Genomic DNA, 20,817 nt, shown 5'->3' with positions numbered 1-20,817 from the left:
ACACTAAATATAGTACTGACTGCACTTTATTCTGAGTGGTTTATAATATAATAAGTATATTAACCCAAGCTATTTCGTTTTTAATTTAAAATGTTTAGTCATATTGGTATCAAAGACTTTTATAGAAGATTGTCTTAGATTGTATTTATTATAGCTACCTACCTAATTGTTAATAAATATCAAAAAGAATAGCGCAATATAGTTACATGTAGCATGTGCACTAGGTCTATTATAGTATTCATTATTTTAAAATATTTTTGTGTGGAATTAGGTGTGCAGTAGCAAAAAAATTTAATTTTAGGCCCTGGCTATACCTATCCATAAATAATATTTTTATTAATTATTATTGCAATTATTGACGTAACTTATTCGGCATTTAAAGTTAAATCTGTAAATATTTTATACGATGAATACAAAAGAACCTGTAGGGCCCTGGGACACCATACACTTAGTGGGCGCCCTTTCAACATAACTTTAAAATAATGGTATCATTACATATTGACTACTTTATGTTATTGTATAATTTTTTATATAATATGTCATTGTGCATGGTTTTTTTTAACAACTATGGATCGATGATATGAAATTTTGTTAAAACAAAAAATACGTGTTTCTTTATTTTTAACTGGACATTTTTTTAAGCACGCAGTTGTATACCAATAATAACATTGACTTTATTGTTTTCAAATAATTCTAACCACTATATTTTTTGATGGATTCTGGTAAAGCTTTTTTTCCGGACATTTTAAAAGTCAATTGATCAATTTTGGTTCGCTTGGTTATTAACCATGTTCCTCTAAAGTTTAGTATATTATGCATTAATACTTTTAACTGAAATACCTAATTTACAAGAGCTAAATAATTTTAGATTCTGAGCGAAGCGATAAATGTATTGATTTTACAATGATGTGTGTTTTTTTTTAAATTTTTTTTTGTGTCTGTCATCACCTTTTAGGACAGTAAAAGTGCTTGGATTTTCTTCAACAGTAACTTTTCTGATAGGAAAGTGAATCTAGTTGCTACTTTGAGGGGTCAAAAATTTCCCAGAAGTATTTAAAAGAGCCGTGAAAAAAAAAAGAAAAATTAAGGAAAAACGGGAATTCTTAAGCAAAATCTGTTTTCAAGAATCGATTTTGGTTTTTGGTGTAACACTAAAACAAATGAACGTATATATATGAAATTTTCACTGATTGTTTATAATTGCAATTTCTATACACGATAAAATTTTAAAAATATTTTGATTTGTTTTAAACTGTTCAGGAAAATTTTCAGTTTCCAATTTTATTATAGTATTTTTTTCTATAAATATCAATTAAATTTTATTTGTTGGTTAAAAAAGCTTGAAAATTTAATAGAAGGCTCCTAGGTTAATGTTTCAAAGGCAGATGAAAAAAATTAGAAATCTATAGTCACAATTTTTTTTGTATAAGCATTTAAAGTTCAAATATTGACAAAATATTGCAAATTATTTTGAGTTTAGAATTCATAAAAATATTTCTTTTTAAATCTAAGATTTTAAAATGTAATATAAGATTGCTCATAAGTTTGTCTACCTTTATCAAAAAAAAAATGTCTACAAGAAAGTCAAATTAAATTTTCATGAGCGTTTGAAATTTATATTTTTACATGACTCGATTTCTCATGTAACGATTTTGCTATTTTGTTGTTATTAAAAAACGATCCTTAAACTGTAGATATCGAATAACTGTAGATAAATGAACATTTTACTGATGTTTATATTTTCATTTTCTATACGACTATACACCGTACAATTTTGAAAATATTTTGACTCTTTTTGAGCTGTTTACGGACATTGTCAGTTTATACTGTAATATATAAAGGTATTACATTTCTTTTTAAATGCTATTGCTTATTTAATTCAAAAATAAAATAAAATTTTATATTTTAAGAAACGTTTTTCTAAATATTTAGAAAATTCAAAACAGTGTTTTTTTTTTTTAGTAAACTATTCTATATTTAATTTTATTGTGTGTATATTGTATTTCTAAAAACAAATTAGTAATTTATTTTACAATTAGTAAATACAGCGTAACTAGGTTGAATACATTTTACAAGCTATAATTTTGTAATTTAATATTTGTTTAGAAACTAGAAAGTACCTAGTGTTATCTATTAATTTACATCATTGAATTATTTTACATTTTATTTTATTATTTTTTAAATCGTTTGTATTTATTTTGAAAAACGTTTTACTACATTTTTAAATTTGGATATTTTTACCGATTGCCTCCTATACTACTAAAGTCTATGACGAAATAATCTGGTATTATCACAAAAATTTAATTTTGTTTAGTCGCGCACATTAGAGTGTGAAAACTGGAAACTGGGAAGACTTTCCGCAGTCTTCTTATTTTTCATCGGCTTATATTTTTAATTGATACGCCATAAGCTCATAATCTTAGTATATTATTATGATCTAAGCCACGGTCTTAGTGATCTAAGCCCATAATATTATGTATAATAGCCTATAATATTATTATTATTATTATTATCATAGCATAGTATCAATAACCAATGAAACGCAGTGGCAGTGGTCGACTCCCGCCAAGTTTCTCGATATTGCATATTATAGAGTATAGACATATATGGACTAGGTCGACCTGTGGGGAGCACTGGCCTGCGATAATAATATTATTATGATACCTTATTATTTCGTTTGCGACAGTGACTGTCGGATATTTCAGTACTCCACAGGTGTTAAATTTAACGTCAAACCGTGGTAAAACGGTATTCGACCCAACAATTTCGTAATTTAATTTTGGTGAAACATTAAGTATACAAATCTCACGTACCCGGTAGGTGCTTTTATATTTTTTTGTACAATAAATGCAATTAATCTCAATTATATTTGGAACATTTTAAATATTTTTTTTGACAGTACTAGATTATATAAGATTGTATTGTGTTATTTATGAATGTATATGAGGATATGACATTATAATATATGTTTAATCTAATAAAAGTTAACAAAAAAATGTTCTTCTGCGGTCTAATTAGGTAATTGAATTACTTATATTTTATTGATGGTTGAGAATTTAAAAAGCCTAATAATTGAATTGTAATTAGTAATAAAAACAATTTCATTTATGAAACTAAAATAAATTTAATATCTGAATTGTTTATGTTTTTTTTTTTTTTCATATTATAATAAGTTATACTACTTAAGTTGGGTCAAAAAAATAATCATTTGCAATGTCCACTAAGACATATAATGGATAAATGGAATATAGATCTCCTAACTTAGCACTGGTTTTTGTAATAATGTCCATATCAGTATAATATATAAGTACTAAATATAATCAACAATATAATGTTATAGATACGAAAAGTGCTGATTAAACCTAATATGGAACATCAAAATAATGCCGATGAATCTGAACCTGGAATTCGCTCAATGAATGAAACCACACAATACTATGATAATGTTACAGCCGATAATACTAGTATTGAAACAGAGACATTAAATGAGTAGGATTGTAGATTATAATATAAATTCAACTGTCTAATATTATATAATTTTATACTTATGTGTAGAAAGCGAAAAAATTATTTAAGCTGGGATGATTTTTTTATGGCAACAGCATTTTTGGTTGCTAAACGTAGTAAAGATCCAGTAACTCAAGTTGGTGCATGTATTGTTACTCCAGACAAAAAAATTGTAGGCACAGGATATAATGGAATGCCTATTGGATGTAACGATGATAACTTTCCATGGGGTAAAAATAATCCATCAAAGTTAGAAAACAAATATTTCTATGGTAAGTTATAATGTTTATATTTATTCACAGACTTCTGTACCAGTATACCACACCATATAGAAATCTGTGTATTTATATCATGTTATGATATTAAAATAATAGATTTGATCCTCATTTATATTTTCAGTATGCCATGCTGAAATGAATGCTGTATTAAATAAAAATTCTATGGATGTACGTAATTGTACCATATATGTGGCACTTTTCCCATGTAATGAATGTGCAAAAATAATTATCCAATCAGGTATCAAAGAAGTAGTGTATTTGTCCGATAAGTATAGCTTCAAACCGGAAATGATTGCATCTAAAAGGATGTTTAAAGCATCAGGTGTATCTTTCAGACAACACACTCCATCTAAACAGCAACTTGTACTTGATTTTTCAGAAATTAATTCAAATATGACACAAATGCCTAGTACTCCAGACAAATCAAATTATAAATAGCGTTATTTTAATTGTATAACAGTATTTGACTCAACTAAATTTTGGTTACTTTTTATAACCAATAATATTTAATATTGAATATTACCTGTGATAATTTTCCTCAATAATTGAAAATCAAATCACAAAACTATTTCCTTTAGTAAATTTTATAATATCTATTTATACTAGTTTTGTAATTGCAACATATTAAAAAAACTATTTTTCACTCCAAATGTAGTTTTAATTTTATTATAATAAACAATTAAATACGCTGACAGCAAAAATCTTCAAAACTATGTAATATGTATATAAATAGACCAGTTGCATTGCATTATCAATTTTCAATGGACAATTTGAAATCCTAAGTTAGCCCTACTATTTGTTTTTAGTTTGAGTTAGTATCTGATCCATCTCACTAGTTAGAATTAAAATATAATAATGTGTAATGAAATATTTTTAAATAATAATAAAATAATAAATGTACTATGTGTATATTAATATAATATACTATATAGCTAATCCCCTGCACTTCGTTGACCGTAAAAAAATTGTGATTGTTCAACTCATTTGGGTGCAAATCAGCCTTCCCTGGTGGGCAATCCGATTACGTTGGAAAGCGGACAATGTGCGACAGCATATGAAGTAGGCAATGTGCGAAAATTTGTTTTGATTTGATGCATTTGATGCATGCTGATACACCTGATCTGCCCGATTAACCAATGGAAACCAAATAATAAATACTAATTATTTATTCTATAAACAATAGCAAATATTTATAAACGAAAGTTTCCACTGTAAATCTCAAAATCCCTGTTTGAGCACCTCCCCGGGGAGTTTGACCTAAGGGTGAAAAATATTTTACTACATATTCTCATACCTATCAAATATGCAAAAAAAATTTCATTGAAATCGGCGAGCCGTTTGAGAGGAGTTTGACCAATAACACTGTGACTCGAGATTTTTATATATTAGATAATATATCACTTAAAATATTGATATCAGTGGTTTTTTAAATAATTATTTTAATTTGTATGTAATTTATTATAATATTAAAATATAGTATAGTTGTAGAACAATAAAAAAATGGTATAATAATGAACTGATAAAAATATATTTATAAAAATAAAATTATAACTAGATGAATATTACAGGCACAAATATGGTATATAATAACTTATTATATATATATATCTGTGATTACAGGTTATATACATAAGTGATTACAGATAGTAATAATTAAAACATCATTTAGTAGATTAATAAATACATATTTTGCTGATGGAAGTATAAAATTGAATACTTTGAATAATTAACTGACTTGCCACTGAAACAATATAGAATATAATTATAATATATGAAAATAAAATAATACAATAAACTCCCTAGTTGTTTAACCTAAGTACCGGGTAATAAATAATATTATATTCATATACTTTAATTAAAATTGTATTAATGAATGGACTTGGGCTTCAAAAGTCATGCATGATTCATAAATAAATTCTTATGAAATTAATGTTGAATAATATTTTAATTGTGCTTAATATATATTAGAATATAGGTAGCGCAAATAAGATTTAAAAAATGATTCTAGTGTAAAACTATTATTTTGGATACAATATTTGATACCTAGGTATCTATTTTGATATTTATAATTATATTTATTGTTATTGATATGAATAACTTCTTAAACAAATCTTAGATCTGAGTCTTATTGTAAGTAAATAGGTAACTTAAATTAATGATTATTAATCACAGATGAGTTACAACAATCATGATATAATTATGATCGATAGAATTAGATAGGTTACTATTATTTTATATTCATTAGATGTTGTAAATTTTGATTGCCTAAATATAAAATGAAAATTAATACCTTTAATCCAGTACTTGTCCCCATATTAGCAGTTTTATTAGCTTCTTCATCACGTTTTTGTTGTTCTCGTTGCATGCGTTTGACACGATCTGGATTCTTAATACCTCGGCTTTCTTGTTCTCTTAAACGTTTTTCAGCAGCTGCAGCTTGTTGTTCTCGGACAATTGCCTATGTAAATATTTATGTGTTATGTTTACAAAATAAAAATAAATATTAAAATCAGTTTACCAAATCGACTCTAGTTGATTCATTAGAACTGCCACAGCAACACAACAATTTATAAATATTCCAACCCATGGTTATACTAAAAATGTAAGTTTAATTTATTTTGATGTTCATTAGTGACGATTTTGATTGAATAAATAAATGTAATAACTATTGAAATATCATTAAATGTAACAAATAACAATAATGAATAAATATAAATAAGTCCGATAGATTTATATATTTTTATATATTAATTAATATCACAAAATAATAAAATAAACATTAATTTTCTTATCATTATCTGATTATATTCATATTGTATTATTGTTCTATGATATTATTATATTATCTATTCTGTGCCATGTCCACAGAATAATTATTATTCTTTTGTATGTCCAAGGTGGATTGATAATATTGGTATCAATTGGTATAGTTGTTTAATAATAATCGTGGTATGGCGTATAATAGGTATCTTAAATCGTGGTCCTTGTACTATGTTGCATTACATAGGCGCAAATATAGGACTTGCCCCCTCCCCAGAATTTTTATAGGCCCCTCAAAAACTAATGATTTCGCTGCTATAATTTAAAAACATCATAAGAGTATCAAGCTACAGCTCCCCCAAATTTCAAACACTATTTACGCTTTCAGTTTCATAGACAATAGATGTATTAATAAATTTAATAGACATATATTAAAATAGACAATACCTATTTATTGATATGTCTGTGCTATGTGGAAACTTGTAAGCACGATTTGACAGTGTGACGACTGACGTGAGTCAGTGTCCCATTGATTTTCGATAAATGTATTCTTTGACATTTTCGTAGGTTATCTCAAATTTTTGGAATACGGTATTAATAATAAAACGACGTACATTAGAAAGAAAAAAAAACAGGATTGGCCGGATGAGGCATTGAACCGCAACCTCTTCTCAAGCAGATTGCAATTTCCTAACAAATAACAATATGCAATTATACTATTATTAAGACGGCCGTCCGCATCAAACATGCTGGCGGTTGGTAACGATATATTTTAGATTTTTAGCCATTACTCATTAGTAAGGCTAGGGACTTCATGCCCTATAAAACCTTAAAATATGCATGCATTTATGCACTTAAAAATGATCATAATATATGCTCTTAAAATTTTTTAACTTTCGAAAAAAAACATTAAAATAATACAAACTTTTGTAGTTATATATTATAAATTATTAATTATTTTGATTGCTTCTTGTTTAAACTTGCGTGTAACAGAAAAAAAAACAAACATTTCAAATATAAATGCATAATGTTTTTATAATTTAATATTTTTATAAATCTTACCCAAATGAATTGCATTGTGTCACTAAAATTTTTTTTATATTTTCAAAAGTGAATGAGCGGCGATTGTTCGCCAATAAATTTTTGTATCTCGAAAACGTACGCTGGACATCAACAGAAGTAACTGGGGCGAATTTATAGAACTTTAAGTCGTTTACGTTAAAGTCTTCAAGATGTTCCATAGAATTGTCTATGCCTTCTAAAATATTTGAGATTTGTTCAATAATTTCAAATCATTTATTTTTTGACAGTACGTTGTCCAATTTTTTGTAAATAGCTTTTCCTTTTTCTCCTTGTGGACTTAGCAATTTTTCTTTAACAATTTTTACGACGGAAATAGACTCAGAAAGCATCATGTGTTGTTTTTCCAAACGTGAGTCATTAGGAAGGTACCTATTGTTCAAACATAAAAACTGTTGCCGCTCGTATTAACATTTTTAAAACTAATTTTGCATCTGGATGATAATTACGTCAAAATTAGATTTAAAATATTGTTATTAGAATGTGTTTCAATCAACATGTTTTCACAATTATATAACAACCAACAACCACGGCGGAGTACGGAATACAAATCATTAAGCATATATAAATGAATGTTCTCAAATAGTAATGAAGGCAAGGCATATAATGTAGACAGTTACTATAGACGTTAGATATTAAAATATTAAATAGATCACAAAATATCACCGTTGTTTAGAAATGGAAAAACTAATATAATATTGCGTATTATGTATCGACCGTTTTTTTTATTTTTATGTATTGATCCTGAAGCCCGGCAGACTATTTTTATCTTACGCGGACATGAAACCTTAGATCATAAACTAGTATATGATCAGAGCCTGAAACATTGGGTACCGATATTATGTATCGGTAAAGCTGACTGAAATTGAAACATCATTAAATATAGATTATACGTATCGTCAATGAAATATCGATACAGTTTATTAAAAATATCGATATTTTGGAAATGACACAGGGCGCTGAACTCATTTAAATTTTCGATCAAAATGTTCAAACCATAAACAAGGGGTGACGGGGGGTCAGATTACTCCCACCAACTCCCCCCCTCCCACCAACGTTGGCTTTGGAGTGGATATTCTTCCATATTATTATTGTTTGATGTGAATTTTGAATCAATTCAAATTTCAAATTATATTCGTTGTTCCTTATTGTTAAATATTTTACTACCCAAGCTTAAAGTTTTGAGAGGGTGGGGATTTTCCTATTTTTCCCTCCCATTTAGATATGCGTTTTATTTTATTTTTTTGATCATCCCTTTCAGAAATCACGTCTACGCCACTGGTCATAGTATGTCTCCAGCCCTCAATCCTCGTCCCTTTCGTCATTGTAGATCGTATAATATGACAGGGCTATATTTCAACTAGGAAATCGATCAGCTGGAGTAGAGCCGTTCGACTTGAAAACGATCTGACGGCACTAGATGGCGCTGCCGTTATCGAATTGATTTAAATCTAAATAATAACACCGGCCAAAACCACTCTACGCACTATAGTGGCAACAACAGTACAAACACCAATGATATAATATTTTATTATATTGATGATCTGTCCGTACTCTACTACTCTGTAGACTGTAGTAGTTGTAGTTCAAAAATGAGGTGCGCCTAAAGGCACACACTCCACACGCCAGAGCAATGCGAAACGGGCAGCCAGGTTAATAGGTCGTGGCGGTTTTTATTTTTCACTGCGTCGGTGTGCGCCCGGCCTTAGTGTGGCCTTGATGTAACAATGTTAATTTAACATATTTTAATATGCTTCATAGAGTAATGTTGCTTATTGTGGTACATCTTTTTTGGCTTTAATGATAAATAATGTCTCCTCACATGGGCACATGGCACAGACTCGTCAAATATTATAGATTTAACTCAACAATGAATATCGTTTGTAGGTATTATTATTATCATTAGTATTCAATACTTATCACGGTTTTTGATCATGACCAAATATTATAATTAATAAATCTATAATTAGTATAATCCTAGTCTATTCTATGATTATTATTGTGGTATATTCATAGAACAGTCTGTATGATCGGATATTAGTATATTATCCGTAATCGTGGTATTCGCATTTATATCATGGACATATTCTTTTCTTATCAATATCGCTGTATGATACCCCAGTTCTTAAATTTTAAACAGCTGTTTTTCCATCGTATCGTTATTGACCTTACCAAGATGTCTAATATCATTTCGCCCGTACACCATTATTTGCATCGTCCATCTTCGTTCCTGCGGGCTGCGACAATTGGGATTCATTCGTCCATTATTTAAGTCAAGGCACGGGCGAAAAATTAACTACCAACCATGTTGTCCAGATTGGCTCTACGTTCAGGTAAATATTCTTTACGTTACATATTCAAATGGTTTTGTTTGAAATGTGGTTTTTACAGAACTATTCCGAGTAGCACCACTGTGTGCTAGTGCCGTGCGCACCACTCAAACCAAACCGGCAGTCACTGGCACTAATGAATCAATCATTGTACCGGGATTCCCAAAACCTAATGGCTTACCTCAACCAAATCCATTTGACGGTCCTGAACGTGATCTGGTGAACTTTCCCAGATTGGTGAGGTTAGAAGAACCAGCTAAAACTAGATATTTGTTCGTGCCCGAAGAGTGGTTTGAAGTATTTTACAAAAAAACTGGAGTCACAGGTAATGATAAAACGTTACCCCATTAGATGTTGTACATTTTTCCTATAATATTTTCCTTTTTTTGCATATCACACTAATCAAATAATATTATTATATCAACTATCTGATTTCATGTTATTAATATCTGAAGCTGAATTTTCTATAATATGAAAAAAATTTTACTTTTTAGAATTTGTAAACCTAGCAGCATTGCCAGCATTACTAGATTGTTGTTACATAAGATTTCCTATTTAAACTGTAAATCTTTAGTGGATAATATGTTATAAAGTAGTTTTTTTTTTGTATGGCGCTATGTCCGGGAGTAGGAGTAAGGCTTAGTTTGGACGCCTATTTGGCAGAATTTTTATTTGGGCACCTGTAGGTTTCTGCCATGCCCGGTTTGGAGATAGCAGTCTCGCCATCTAGATAGTTGCCTGCCCAGAGAGCGATGCCGCCCGTGGCCGAGATTTGAATCGGTAACAGTGCGCGTTATAACCAACACCGTAGTCTGCTCGGCCACCCTGTCCCACAATAAAGTAGTTAAGAAAATAGCTTTCACTCGAGAGGATGTCATACCCACAAATATTATCTCCATCTTGAAAATGTAATTAGCTTTAATATTAGGGTGATTTTACCTATTATCCAACTTCTAGGTGAGAACATAAACTGTGTTTGCTTGATGAAATTTTACGATATTTTAATTTTAAGCGAATAACGAACATTGTTTAACTATCTTATTTATTTTATTATTTTACATGTATACTTGTAACTTATCATAAATCATAATGATTATCATAAATCTAAATTAAATATTAATACCTAATATTATGGATTTTTAATTATTCTATACTTATCCTACATGATGATTTATTGTAGGACAGTAGAACATAGTAATAAACCTAATGACAAACATATATTATTAGGGTAGTTAAACCGTTAAAGTATATTAAGTGTTCAGCGATAAGAGAATCATACTGTTTACCATAATAATTAAAAACATGTTATTATAAATATTCTAATAGGTATCATTAACTAAACGTTTTTCTGTGTTTAAAACTATTTATTTTTTAATATTTTTTATGTAAATGTTATCAAAATTGTATTATAACTTCATGAAAACAAAATTGTTCTCTAGGTCCATATGTTCTTGCTGCTGGTATCACGACCTATGTACTAAGTAAAGAAATATGGGTAGTTGAACATGAGTTCCCCTATGTATTAGCTACAATTGGTTTGTTTTATGTTGGATGGAAGAAATTCGGAGCATCTTTAGCTGATTTCCTTGATAAAGAAATTGATGTATGTATTGATTGTAATTATTTTTAGTAAATTCTGAAAGTTAATAACTAACTAATATTTCTTATTTTATTTAGGAATATGAAGCATCTTGTAATGCTAGTCGTAAAGGTGAAATTGATGGTTTAACAGAAAGCATTGAAAACCAAAAAACAGAAGTATGGAGAACTGAAGCTCAAAAACATGTAATTCAAGCTAAGCGGGAAAATGTAGCTATTCAGTTGGAAGCTATTTACCGTGAACGAGCTCTTCAAGCCTACAACCAGGTATTATATTTAATAGTAAAAAAATATTATATTAGTATCTATAATATTTTATTTAAAGGTGAAAAGGCGTTTGGATTATCAATTGGACTTGGCTAACCTGACACGCACTGTACAACAAAGACATATGGTTAACTGGATCATTGAAAATGTTCTGAAGTCTTTAACAAATGAACAAGAAAAGCAAAGTTTCAAAAAATGCATGGTAGATTTACAAGCATTAGCTGCAAAAGCATAAATGCAATTTCATTTAGTGCCATTTTTTAGAATATTGTTTAATGGTAAATAATTAAACTCCAAACATATTTACATTCTTCAATATAAAACTCCTTTAACGGTAGATTTCATGATATTCATATGAAATAAAAAAAAAAAATAATAATTTTTTGTAAATGGTATTATTATTATACACAATAGTTAAATTGATAATGTTTATATATTCTAATTATTACACTAAAAAATAAATTAAATTTTACCATTACAGAATACATTTATTCATGATATTTGTATCATGAAAGTATATATAACTAATATTATACAATCTTGGACATATAAATGAATCTTTCTACTCAGTTAAAAAAGTATATATATATATATATTGTCATAGTAAACTGGGATGTGCCAAATTTTATATAAATTGAGACTATAATGTTACTTATAAAATTAATTGAATTTTAACTTAACCTGGGATTAAATGTGATAACATTTTCTATGTTAAGACCATAGATTATTAAATGTTACTTATTAAACTTAACTGAATTTTAATTTAACCATGGTTAATACAAATTAAGTTGTCCAAACAAAATTTAAAATGTTCTAATTAGCTCAAATTTACTCGTCCAGCCTTTGAAATATGTAATAATTAAATCTACAAATTATATTAAATTTTACTCATCAACTTAAAATTGCAAAAACTTTCTACAAACACTTCTATTTCAAGTTATCCAACCACCACCACGATCCTCTTAGATCGGAACTATTCGTTGATTGAATCCCAGGAACCCAGAAATGCAAATAGTATTGACCTTCAAAAAAACTAAAATTGACACCCATCATTATTTAGTACCAACACTGAATGGTTTTATCAATAAAGAGTGAAGACGTCCAACTACTTAGTGAGTTGTGTTTATTGTAAGATAGAAATTTACAATAACCGTTAAATATAATATACATAATAACTAATAAAAATATTTGTCTACTTAAAGGTAATAACAAAGAATATACCCATTATATTACATTTTATAATTATGGCTGACTGAATTTTAACATATAAGGTGTAACAGGATTATAACATTGGACAATGTTTCTATGTATATTTATTATAATATAGTCCTTGACCATGACCACGGACTAAAATATATAAGATATACTAAGATATATCTTAGTCCGTGACTACGATGTAGGTAAAAAATGAAACTAATAACAGAGGGATAAATAAAAATAAAAAAAAGAGAATTTATCTATATTCTATAAGGATAAAAATATAAAATTAATAAATCAAATTATGTTATAGATATTCTGCCAATAAATTATTTTCAAATTTATAATTAAATTATCCATAAATTTGAAAGGTTCATAAATGTAAAATATAATTTTAAAAAGCTACATAACAGCTAATACAAGTATTCTGGTATAAACATGAACATTTTAAAATTGTTTATCTTGCAGGACTTACTATCTGTATGGAATAATAAAATACCATGGAAAGATAGGAACTTATCTGTAAAATATGTAGTTTGCGGTTTACATTTTAAAGAAGACAATTTTTTAAAATGTGAATGTAAGATGCCTGATGGGTCAATTAAATACATTCAACGAATACGTCCGGCATTAAGAGAAAATGCTATTCCGACAATATTTTTAGGCTTACCAGAACGATTTTTTACGACAATAGTATTAAATAGTATTATAATATTATACAGTGCATATTTTTTTTTTTTTATTTTTTATTAGAGAATATACAATCTATACCCATAGGCATAATGAGAATATGTGCTACATTAAAAAGAAAATACATGAATAGGGTGAGGGAAGAAACCATCCAGTGATAGCACTTCCTTATACAGTGCATATTTGATTATATTTATTATAAATTTGAATGAATACTGAAGTCTGAAATTTTAAAGCTTTACCGCGGATAATACGCAAAACGGCATTACAATACGGACACAGAATATATATTTCATATATTCTGTGATACGGCCTTCTCGATAGCAGCAGGCTGCTGATCGGCATTTTTAGCGCTACCTGGCAGAAGGCGCGCTAACCAAAGTGCCGTCTGATTAGGACTCGCTCGAGGGACTACACCGTTTTACCACAGAATATATAAATATATAAATATATTTCATATATTCTGTGGTTTTACCTACATCGTGACCATGACAAAATAGATCTATATCTATATATGAAAGATATACAGGTTAATATCATGGAGACTAGAATATTCTAGTATTCATGGTATTATACAGGTTAATCAACGAAACTTATTTTTTGTTGCACAAAATGTCAACGATTTCGTCATAGCAAGAATTACAGTTACTGATCAGTTAGCACTTTTGCATTACAGTGATTTCCCTTGTTTCTAGAAATTATATAACATTATATTTATCATGAACTATAGTCTTAATGATATATACAATATTAATATATAATAGGTATAGGTAATATAAAGGGTTCAATATTTATTTTATTATATTAATTTAATTATTATTAATGAAAAGTAATTACACTTATTTAATTTAATAATAGGTTGTTGATTTATGTTAACCACGCTTGGAACACGGACTAAGATATACCTATATACCTTAGTCCGTGGCTTGGATGCTGGAGCCTTAGTAGCTTTTCTCCCATTATTGATCAGCTGTTTAAAACCAGAATGCTAGCCAGTGTAATATCTTAAAGCGTGGCCTATACCATTATACCTTTTAACTTTTAAGTATATTTTTATTATATACCAACCTATTTCAATATTTGTGTGCTGGTATTTTCAGAAATGGGTTATCTTGTCTACGGTATGCCGGTTGAGATTTACAAACGATTGCGAGGCACGCGTCGCTCCGGCGAATTTAAGTTTCTTCACCGGGCTACACAAGACCTAGTAGGTAAATAAATACATAACCACATAGGTTAAATCTTACATGCCAGTATGCTACATGGTAAAACAAATTAATTAGTTACTTCCATAGGCGTACGCAGACTTTCTCGCAGTGTATGCCGTTATTTTTAAATTTACTAGCTCAATACAAAAAAAGGTGAGTAAGTGGATGTCACTCTGCTGTACAGAAGGTTACGAGTGGGTCCCTGTAATGGATGGTGTTAAATTTGAATTCAATGATATAATATCATTGTATAAGAAACGATTCTGAGCGAAAACGGTCAGTCAGCCTATGATATTACCAAGTATATTTGATGATATTATTGTGAATAAAGTAATTTATAAATAACCTATTTACGTGGAGCCTTGTTTTCAATTCTCAATCCTTACCTAAAAAGTTGAACATTTTATACATTTTTAACTACAAAATAATTATTAAATTAAAAATTTGATACATTTTGTCAAAATTTGAACTTTAAATGTTTATAAAAAAAATTGTGCACATGTATTTTTAATATTTTTCAACTGCTATTAGAACGATATATCAGGAGCCTTATATTAAATGTTCACGCTTTTTTACCCAACAAATAAAATCTTATTGATATTTATAGAAAAAAAAACTAAAAAAATTGAAAACTGACAATGTCCGTAAAAGGCTCAAAAAGAGTAAAAATATTTTCAAAATTGTATGGTGTATAGAAAATGCTAATATAAACATTCAGTGAAATTTTCAAGTATCTACAGTCATTCGTTTTTTAATTACAATAAAATAAGAAAATTGTTACATGAGAAATCGAGTGAATATCAAATGTTGTAAAAATATAATTTTCAGACGCTCATAAAAATTTAATTGAAGTTTCTTGTAGATATTTTTTTTTTGATTAAGGTAGACAAACTTATGAGTAATCTTATATTACATTTTCAAATCTTAGATTTAAAAAGAAAAATTTTTATGAATTCTCAACTCAAAATAATTTCTTAATTTTCGTGATTTGAACTTTAAATGCTTATAAATAAAAACTGTGACTAAGGATTTTTAATTTTTTTTCATCTGCCTCTGAAAAAATAACCTAGGATTCTTCTATTAAATTTTCAAGCTTTTTTAACCAACAAATAAAATTTTATTGATATTTATAGAAAAAAAAAAATGGAAACTGAAAATGTCCGAAAACAACTCAACATCAAAATAAGTCAAAATATTTGGAAAATGTTATGGAGTATAGAAAATGCTTATATAAACATTCAGTCAAAATTTCATGTACCTACGATCATTTGTTTTAGTGTTGCACCAAAAACCAATATCGATTTTCTCGAAAACAGATTTTGCGTAGAAATTCCCGTTTTTCCTTAATTTTTCTTTTGTTTTTCACGTCGCTTTTGAAAACTACTGAGAATTTTTTACTTTTGACCCCCCAAAGTACCAACTAGATTCACTTTTCTATCAGAAAAGTTACTGTTGAAGAAAATCCAAGCACTTTTACTGTCCTAAAAGGTGATGACAGACACAAAAAAAAATTTTTAAAAAAACACATCATTGTAAAATCAATACATTCATCGCTTCGCTTAGAATCTAAAAATAACCCCAAAAACTCTTAATACAAATAACTCCCCTTATAATGCAAAAAGAAATATGCATTTTATTTAGCTTATTTATAGAATTTAGATATTTTAATTTGAAAAAATTGTATTGTTTAAAAAATGATTAGCTAATTAATCGGAATTCTTTTATTTTTGATAGTTGTAGATAGGTAGTACGAAAATAAGCAATCTCGCAGGGGCCTAAATGTTCTGGTGTCAATACCTACAATTCTCACGAAAATGGTGTATTTTGACTGAACTATATTATAATGAGTTGGCAATCTATTTTATTATTTACAGGTACCAGGTACGTTCTAGTATACAGGGAGGTTCAACAACCCCACCCTGAAAATTAATAGTTGTGTAATTAATTTATATATATATAGATCAGGAACCGGGAGGCGGAGTGGCCGAGCGCACTAAGGCGTCGGCTGTGACGCAGTCGACCCGAGTTCGATTCCTCGGCCATGGGCGGCATTTTTCTTTGGACAAGTCACGGTGTCCGGAGAACAAGTGCCGCCATCCCCCATCCGGACATGGCAGATATAAAAAATAAAAAAAGATTAGGCGCTTTTCAGCCTAAAATATTTGTTTATTATCATATTTGTAATTTGTATATATAGTATTATACTTAAGAAGTTTCAAGTACCCACGAATAATATTTTTTAAATATAACACAAAACTAAAATCATTCTTCTTCGTTTAAATATCTAATTTCATCCAAATTTAAACATAAAAAAAATTTGACATTATATTTTTTAGTTAGAGAATATTTTTAACTTATTGTCGATAGTCGATACAACATTTTTCGGTCTGTAAAAACACTTTAAAATGTAAATCAACGTTCCTCATAAGTTAATGTTAGTGGAAATTAAAAAAAGTTGAGTGTAAATGCACAATAATATTTTTATTAGCGTCTGAAGTTAAAATGTTGACAACATTTTTAAAAATATATCTATATATCTTTATATCTAAACGTTGAAAATTTAGTACAATATTCCCCTTAAGTTTATCTACACATAATAATAAAAAGAAAGTTTACAGGGAATTCAAATCAATTTGTTATGAGCTTTTGAAGCTAGACATTGGATATTCAATTTTATTATATATTATTATATTATATTCAACATTTACCTAATCACCCACAAATTAACAAATTCTCATACAACGATTTTCTTATTTTTTCGTTATTTAAACCTAATAATCGTAGGTACTTGAAATTTTCATAAAATGTTTATTATTTTATAACTTATTATAAATGATAATATTTTCAAATTCCAACAACATTTTATTCGAAAAAGTTACATTGTAGCATGCGTAGCCCATGAATTTCACCGTGTTGAAACAGTTAGATTATAGTTTCCCTTAATTGATTCATTAATGAATAATGATAAATCGCGACTGTAAAAAAAGAATTTCTAAAAGCTCCTTGTAGTCAGTGGTGTAACTAAAACTTCGATTGCCCGTGGCAAAAAAATCCAATGGATCCTTTTGCCTTGGTCCTACAAATTTTTAATATGAAGAGCATGCACTTACTCACACAATTTATATCTAGATCCACCCCTGCTAAAATAGGTAATAAATAATTAAAAAACATATTTATTATACAATTATTAATAATATGGTCATTTTTTATTACACATTATATCTTACTCTTACAATATCTCATTATTTTAAATAAGATAAATAACTAATAGGTAAGGTAATAACAAAACACTTAAAATATTTAATTTTCAATTAAATATGTGTTCCGTCAGTTTTATGAAAATTGTTTCTTTCTTGCTTTTGCTTCAGCAAACTTATCGATTAAATCATCGAAGTTAACCTTTTAAACTGTTTCTTGTTCGATTGAAAGTAATGCCAGGCCACTATTGGTCGATCTTGCGTCATTGTACTTCTTAGGTATCCTTCAATCATTTTTAGCTATGAAAACGACGTTCTGCGCTTGCAGATGTAACAGGAATTGTCAAGAATAATAAAAGACCAGTACATACTTCTGGGAAACTTACTGTTAACGAATGATGCTTTACCATTACAAGTTTCGCAAGATCTCTTGTTGAAATAAGATTACTTATTTCATTTTTAAGAGTTGATCTTACAGCTAAAATCTCACCTGTAAATGTTTTTGATAAATCTTTACTGTATTTGTTAACTAACTTATAAGCTTCGTTTAAAAGTTCTAGATCTGTCGATATTGTAAGAAATGAAGGTTGTAAACATGTAAAATTGAGCATTAATTCATGGAAACTTGAAAACCGTCGATTAATTTGATTTATTGATATCAGATATATCCAACGTTCGATAGAAAATAGTTACACGAAATAAACTTTCTGGACAAGTTAAACGCTGATCAGTACATAATAGTTCGTCAAAATATCTTTTCACAACTCTACGGCGTTTGTTTTCAAATTCTGTAGAGATGGACCAACTTTTAGCAACCGTGTTTGCTTCTTCCAAGAGATCATTGAAATTGCTTCTGTATTCTTTTAATTTTTCATAGCAGTTTTTTAATAGTTTAGATGCGTTGTCTAAATCAACTGATTTTGACTGGAGAGTTTTCGAAGTACGATTTATTATTTGTAAAATTATACATTGAAAAACCAAAGTGCAAATAAAGTTGTAATTTTCAATTTGTTTTTTAATCCCTTCAGCTTCATTTTTATCATCAAAGTATAACTTTTGTTAAAGCTTTTTGAACTTCAGCAAATCTAACTTTAAGCGCAAAAACCGCATCATAACGACCAGCCCATCTTGTTGGATTAAGTTTTTTTATTACTAATCCATTTTGACTTTTAGACACCTTAATCAAATCTGACAATATACGCCATCTTACTATACTATGTCCAAAAAAAAACAAAAACTCTTTGAACAATATCGAAAAATATTGTCATTTCTGATACTTCTTTCACAGCATCAATTACAACTAAATTTAAATTATGAGCTGAGTAATGTACATATACGCTGCACTTGGCTCGATATCTTTAATTCTTTTTTGTACTTTTTTCGACATGATTGATGATAACAATATTAATTATTTGGTTCAACGAGTGACGACCCACGACTGCGGACTGAGGACAGAATAACTAATCACTAATGACAAAATAATATCAAAAAACGACCTCTATTTCAATTTTCAGCCGGGCAGTATAATAGACTGTATAGTGTATATGATAAATAATAATTGATAACGAATCGAGAAATCGACAGTCTTCTGAGACTTCAATACGGTTTCCTAGACTTAAGGTTATACAGCTCTAAATATAGAGTGCGTTTTCTTGTTATTTCTGTTTCAGAATAATTATTATATTTATATATCTATACTAATATAGTAATATCACAGAATAAGACAATATAGTAATATCGCAGTCGCCGCACGTATGCGGGCAAACGCTGCACATAAAAATATAATCTATAATCCGATAATCGACCTATAAGCGTGTCGCGTGTAACAGTCATTTTTCTAGTTATTACATTTATTTTACTTTAAAATGATTTAATTTTACTAGAACTTAGTTTTATTAAAAACTAAAATTTTGTAATAACGGTAATCTGTTTTTTTTTAAATCACCACATTTTTTGAAGGGTCCTGGGCCCGTGGCACTTGCCCGTCATGCCACCCTATCGATACGCCACTGTGTAGAGTACTAAAATTTAAGGAATTATATCATAATTTATGTCTTTCACCTGAGCCAATCATCATTACTCGGTGGGGTATTTGGTTAGTAACAGTCGAATACTTTTCTAACAATTTCGAAAAAAATAAAGAATATATTTCAAATCTTGATTCAGAATTCAGATACTGCTATCGCTATTACAAAAGCTAGGTACTGATATTATGCAAAAATGCAAAATAATGACCTGAATAATCATTTAGCACATATTTCCGCGAATTGTCTTGGTCAAAGTAGGTAATAAAGAATTAGAAACATCAAATCTAACAATAGTTGAAAGTCTTGCGATACTGTAAAATGCAGCAAACAAATTAAAGATGTTCAAGGAGAATCTATCAGTGTCTGTTTTTTTCTGATTTTCTGTAGTGTGCACTTGTATTTGAATTTGATTACTAAATAGTAAATACTAATAACTGTGTAGGTACTAGGTAGGGGTGAATGCAAATGCCAAATTGTAATTTGTATACATTATCGTAAACATTCTTACAAGTTACATTTATGTTTATCAAATGTAAAACGCTCTAAGATTGTCATATTCTAGATTCTAAAGGATGCTTGGGGGGGGGGGGGGGGGTGGGGAGCAATGAAAGCATTGATTTTACAATAATGTGTTTTTGTCTGTTTATATTTTTTCTAAATATTGCTTCGATTTTCAA

General features: G+C 28.7%; 3 protein-coding genes across 4 annotated transcripts; 2 read left to right on the top strand and 1 right to left on the bottom strand.

Annotated features, from left to right (window-relative positions):
* The first annotated feature begins 2,631 nt into the window (after nt 1–2,631).
* Nucleotides 2,632–4,685, top strand: LOC132947307 (deoxycytidylate deaminase-like). Of its 2 annotated transcripts, XM_061017564.1 has the most exons (5): nt 2,632–2,816; nt 2,900–3,018; nt 3,341–3,489; nt 3,556–3,779; nt 3,907–4,685. In XM_061017564.1, exons 3-5 carry the CDS (start codon nt 3,368–3,370, stop codon nt 4,221–4,223), a joined length of 663 nt encoding a protein of 220 aa, XP_060873547.1. In that variant the 5' UTR covers nt 2,632–2,816; nt 2,900–3,018; nt 3,341–3,367; the 3' UTR covers nt 4,224–4,685. The 2 variants fall into 2 exon arrangements, with proteins under 2 accessions (XP_060873547.1, XP_060873546.1); XM_061017563.1 differs by lacking the exon at nt 2,900–3,018 and having other exon boundaries at nt 2,638–2,816.
* Nucleotides 4,686–5,291: 606 nt separating this feature from the next.
* On the bottom strand, nt 5,292–6,652 carry LOC132947308 (uncharacterized). The gene is made up of 3 exons (XM_061017565.1): nt 6,304–6,652; nt 6,076–6,243; nt 5,292–5,526 (listed from the first exon to the last, which is right to left on the bottom strand). The coding sequence occupies exons 1-3, from the start codon at nt 6,370–6,372 to the stop codon at nt 5,512–5,514; spliced, it is 252 nt and encodes an 83-aa protein (XP_060873548.1). The 5' UTR covers nt 6,373–6,652; the 3' UTR covers nt 5,292–5,511.
* Nucleotides 6,653–9,798: 3,146 nt separating this feature from the next.
* LOC132947006 (ATP synthase subunit b, mitochondrial) lies at nt 9,799–12,304 on the top strand. Its single transcript, XM_061017172.1, has 5 exons — nt 9,799–9,958; nt 10,017–10,280; nt 11,395–11,558; nt 11,633–11,821; nt 11,880–12,304. Exons 1-5 carry the CDS (start codon nt 9,931–9,933, stop codon nt 12,054–12,056), a joined length of 822 nt encoding a protein of 273 aa, XP_060873155.1. The 5' UTR covers nt 9,799–9,930; the 3' UTR covers nt 12,057–12,304.
* The last annotated feature ends 8,513 nt before the right edge of the window (nt 12,305–20,817 follow it).

Source organism: Metopolophium dirhodum, chromosome 6 (assembly GCF_019925205.1).
Source record: "Metopolophium dirhodum isolate CAU chromosome 6, ASM1992520v1, whole genome shotgun sequence".
NCBI classification, from domain to species: Eukaryota; Metazoa; Arthropoda; class Insecta; order Hemiptera; family Aphididae; genus Metopolophium; species Metopolophium dirhodum.
The sequence above is the reverse complement of the archived record's forward strand: the minus strand, read 5'-3'. Positions and strand labels throughout refer to the sequence as shown.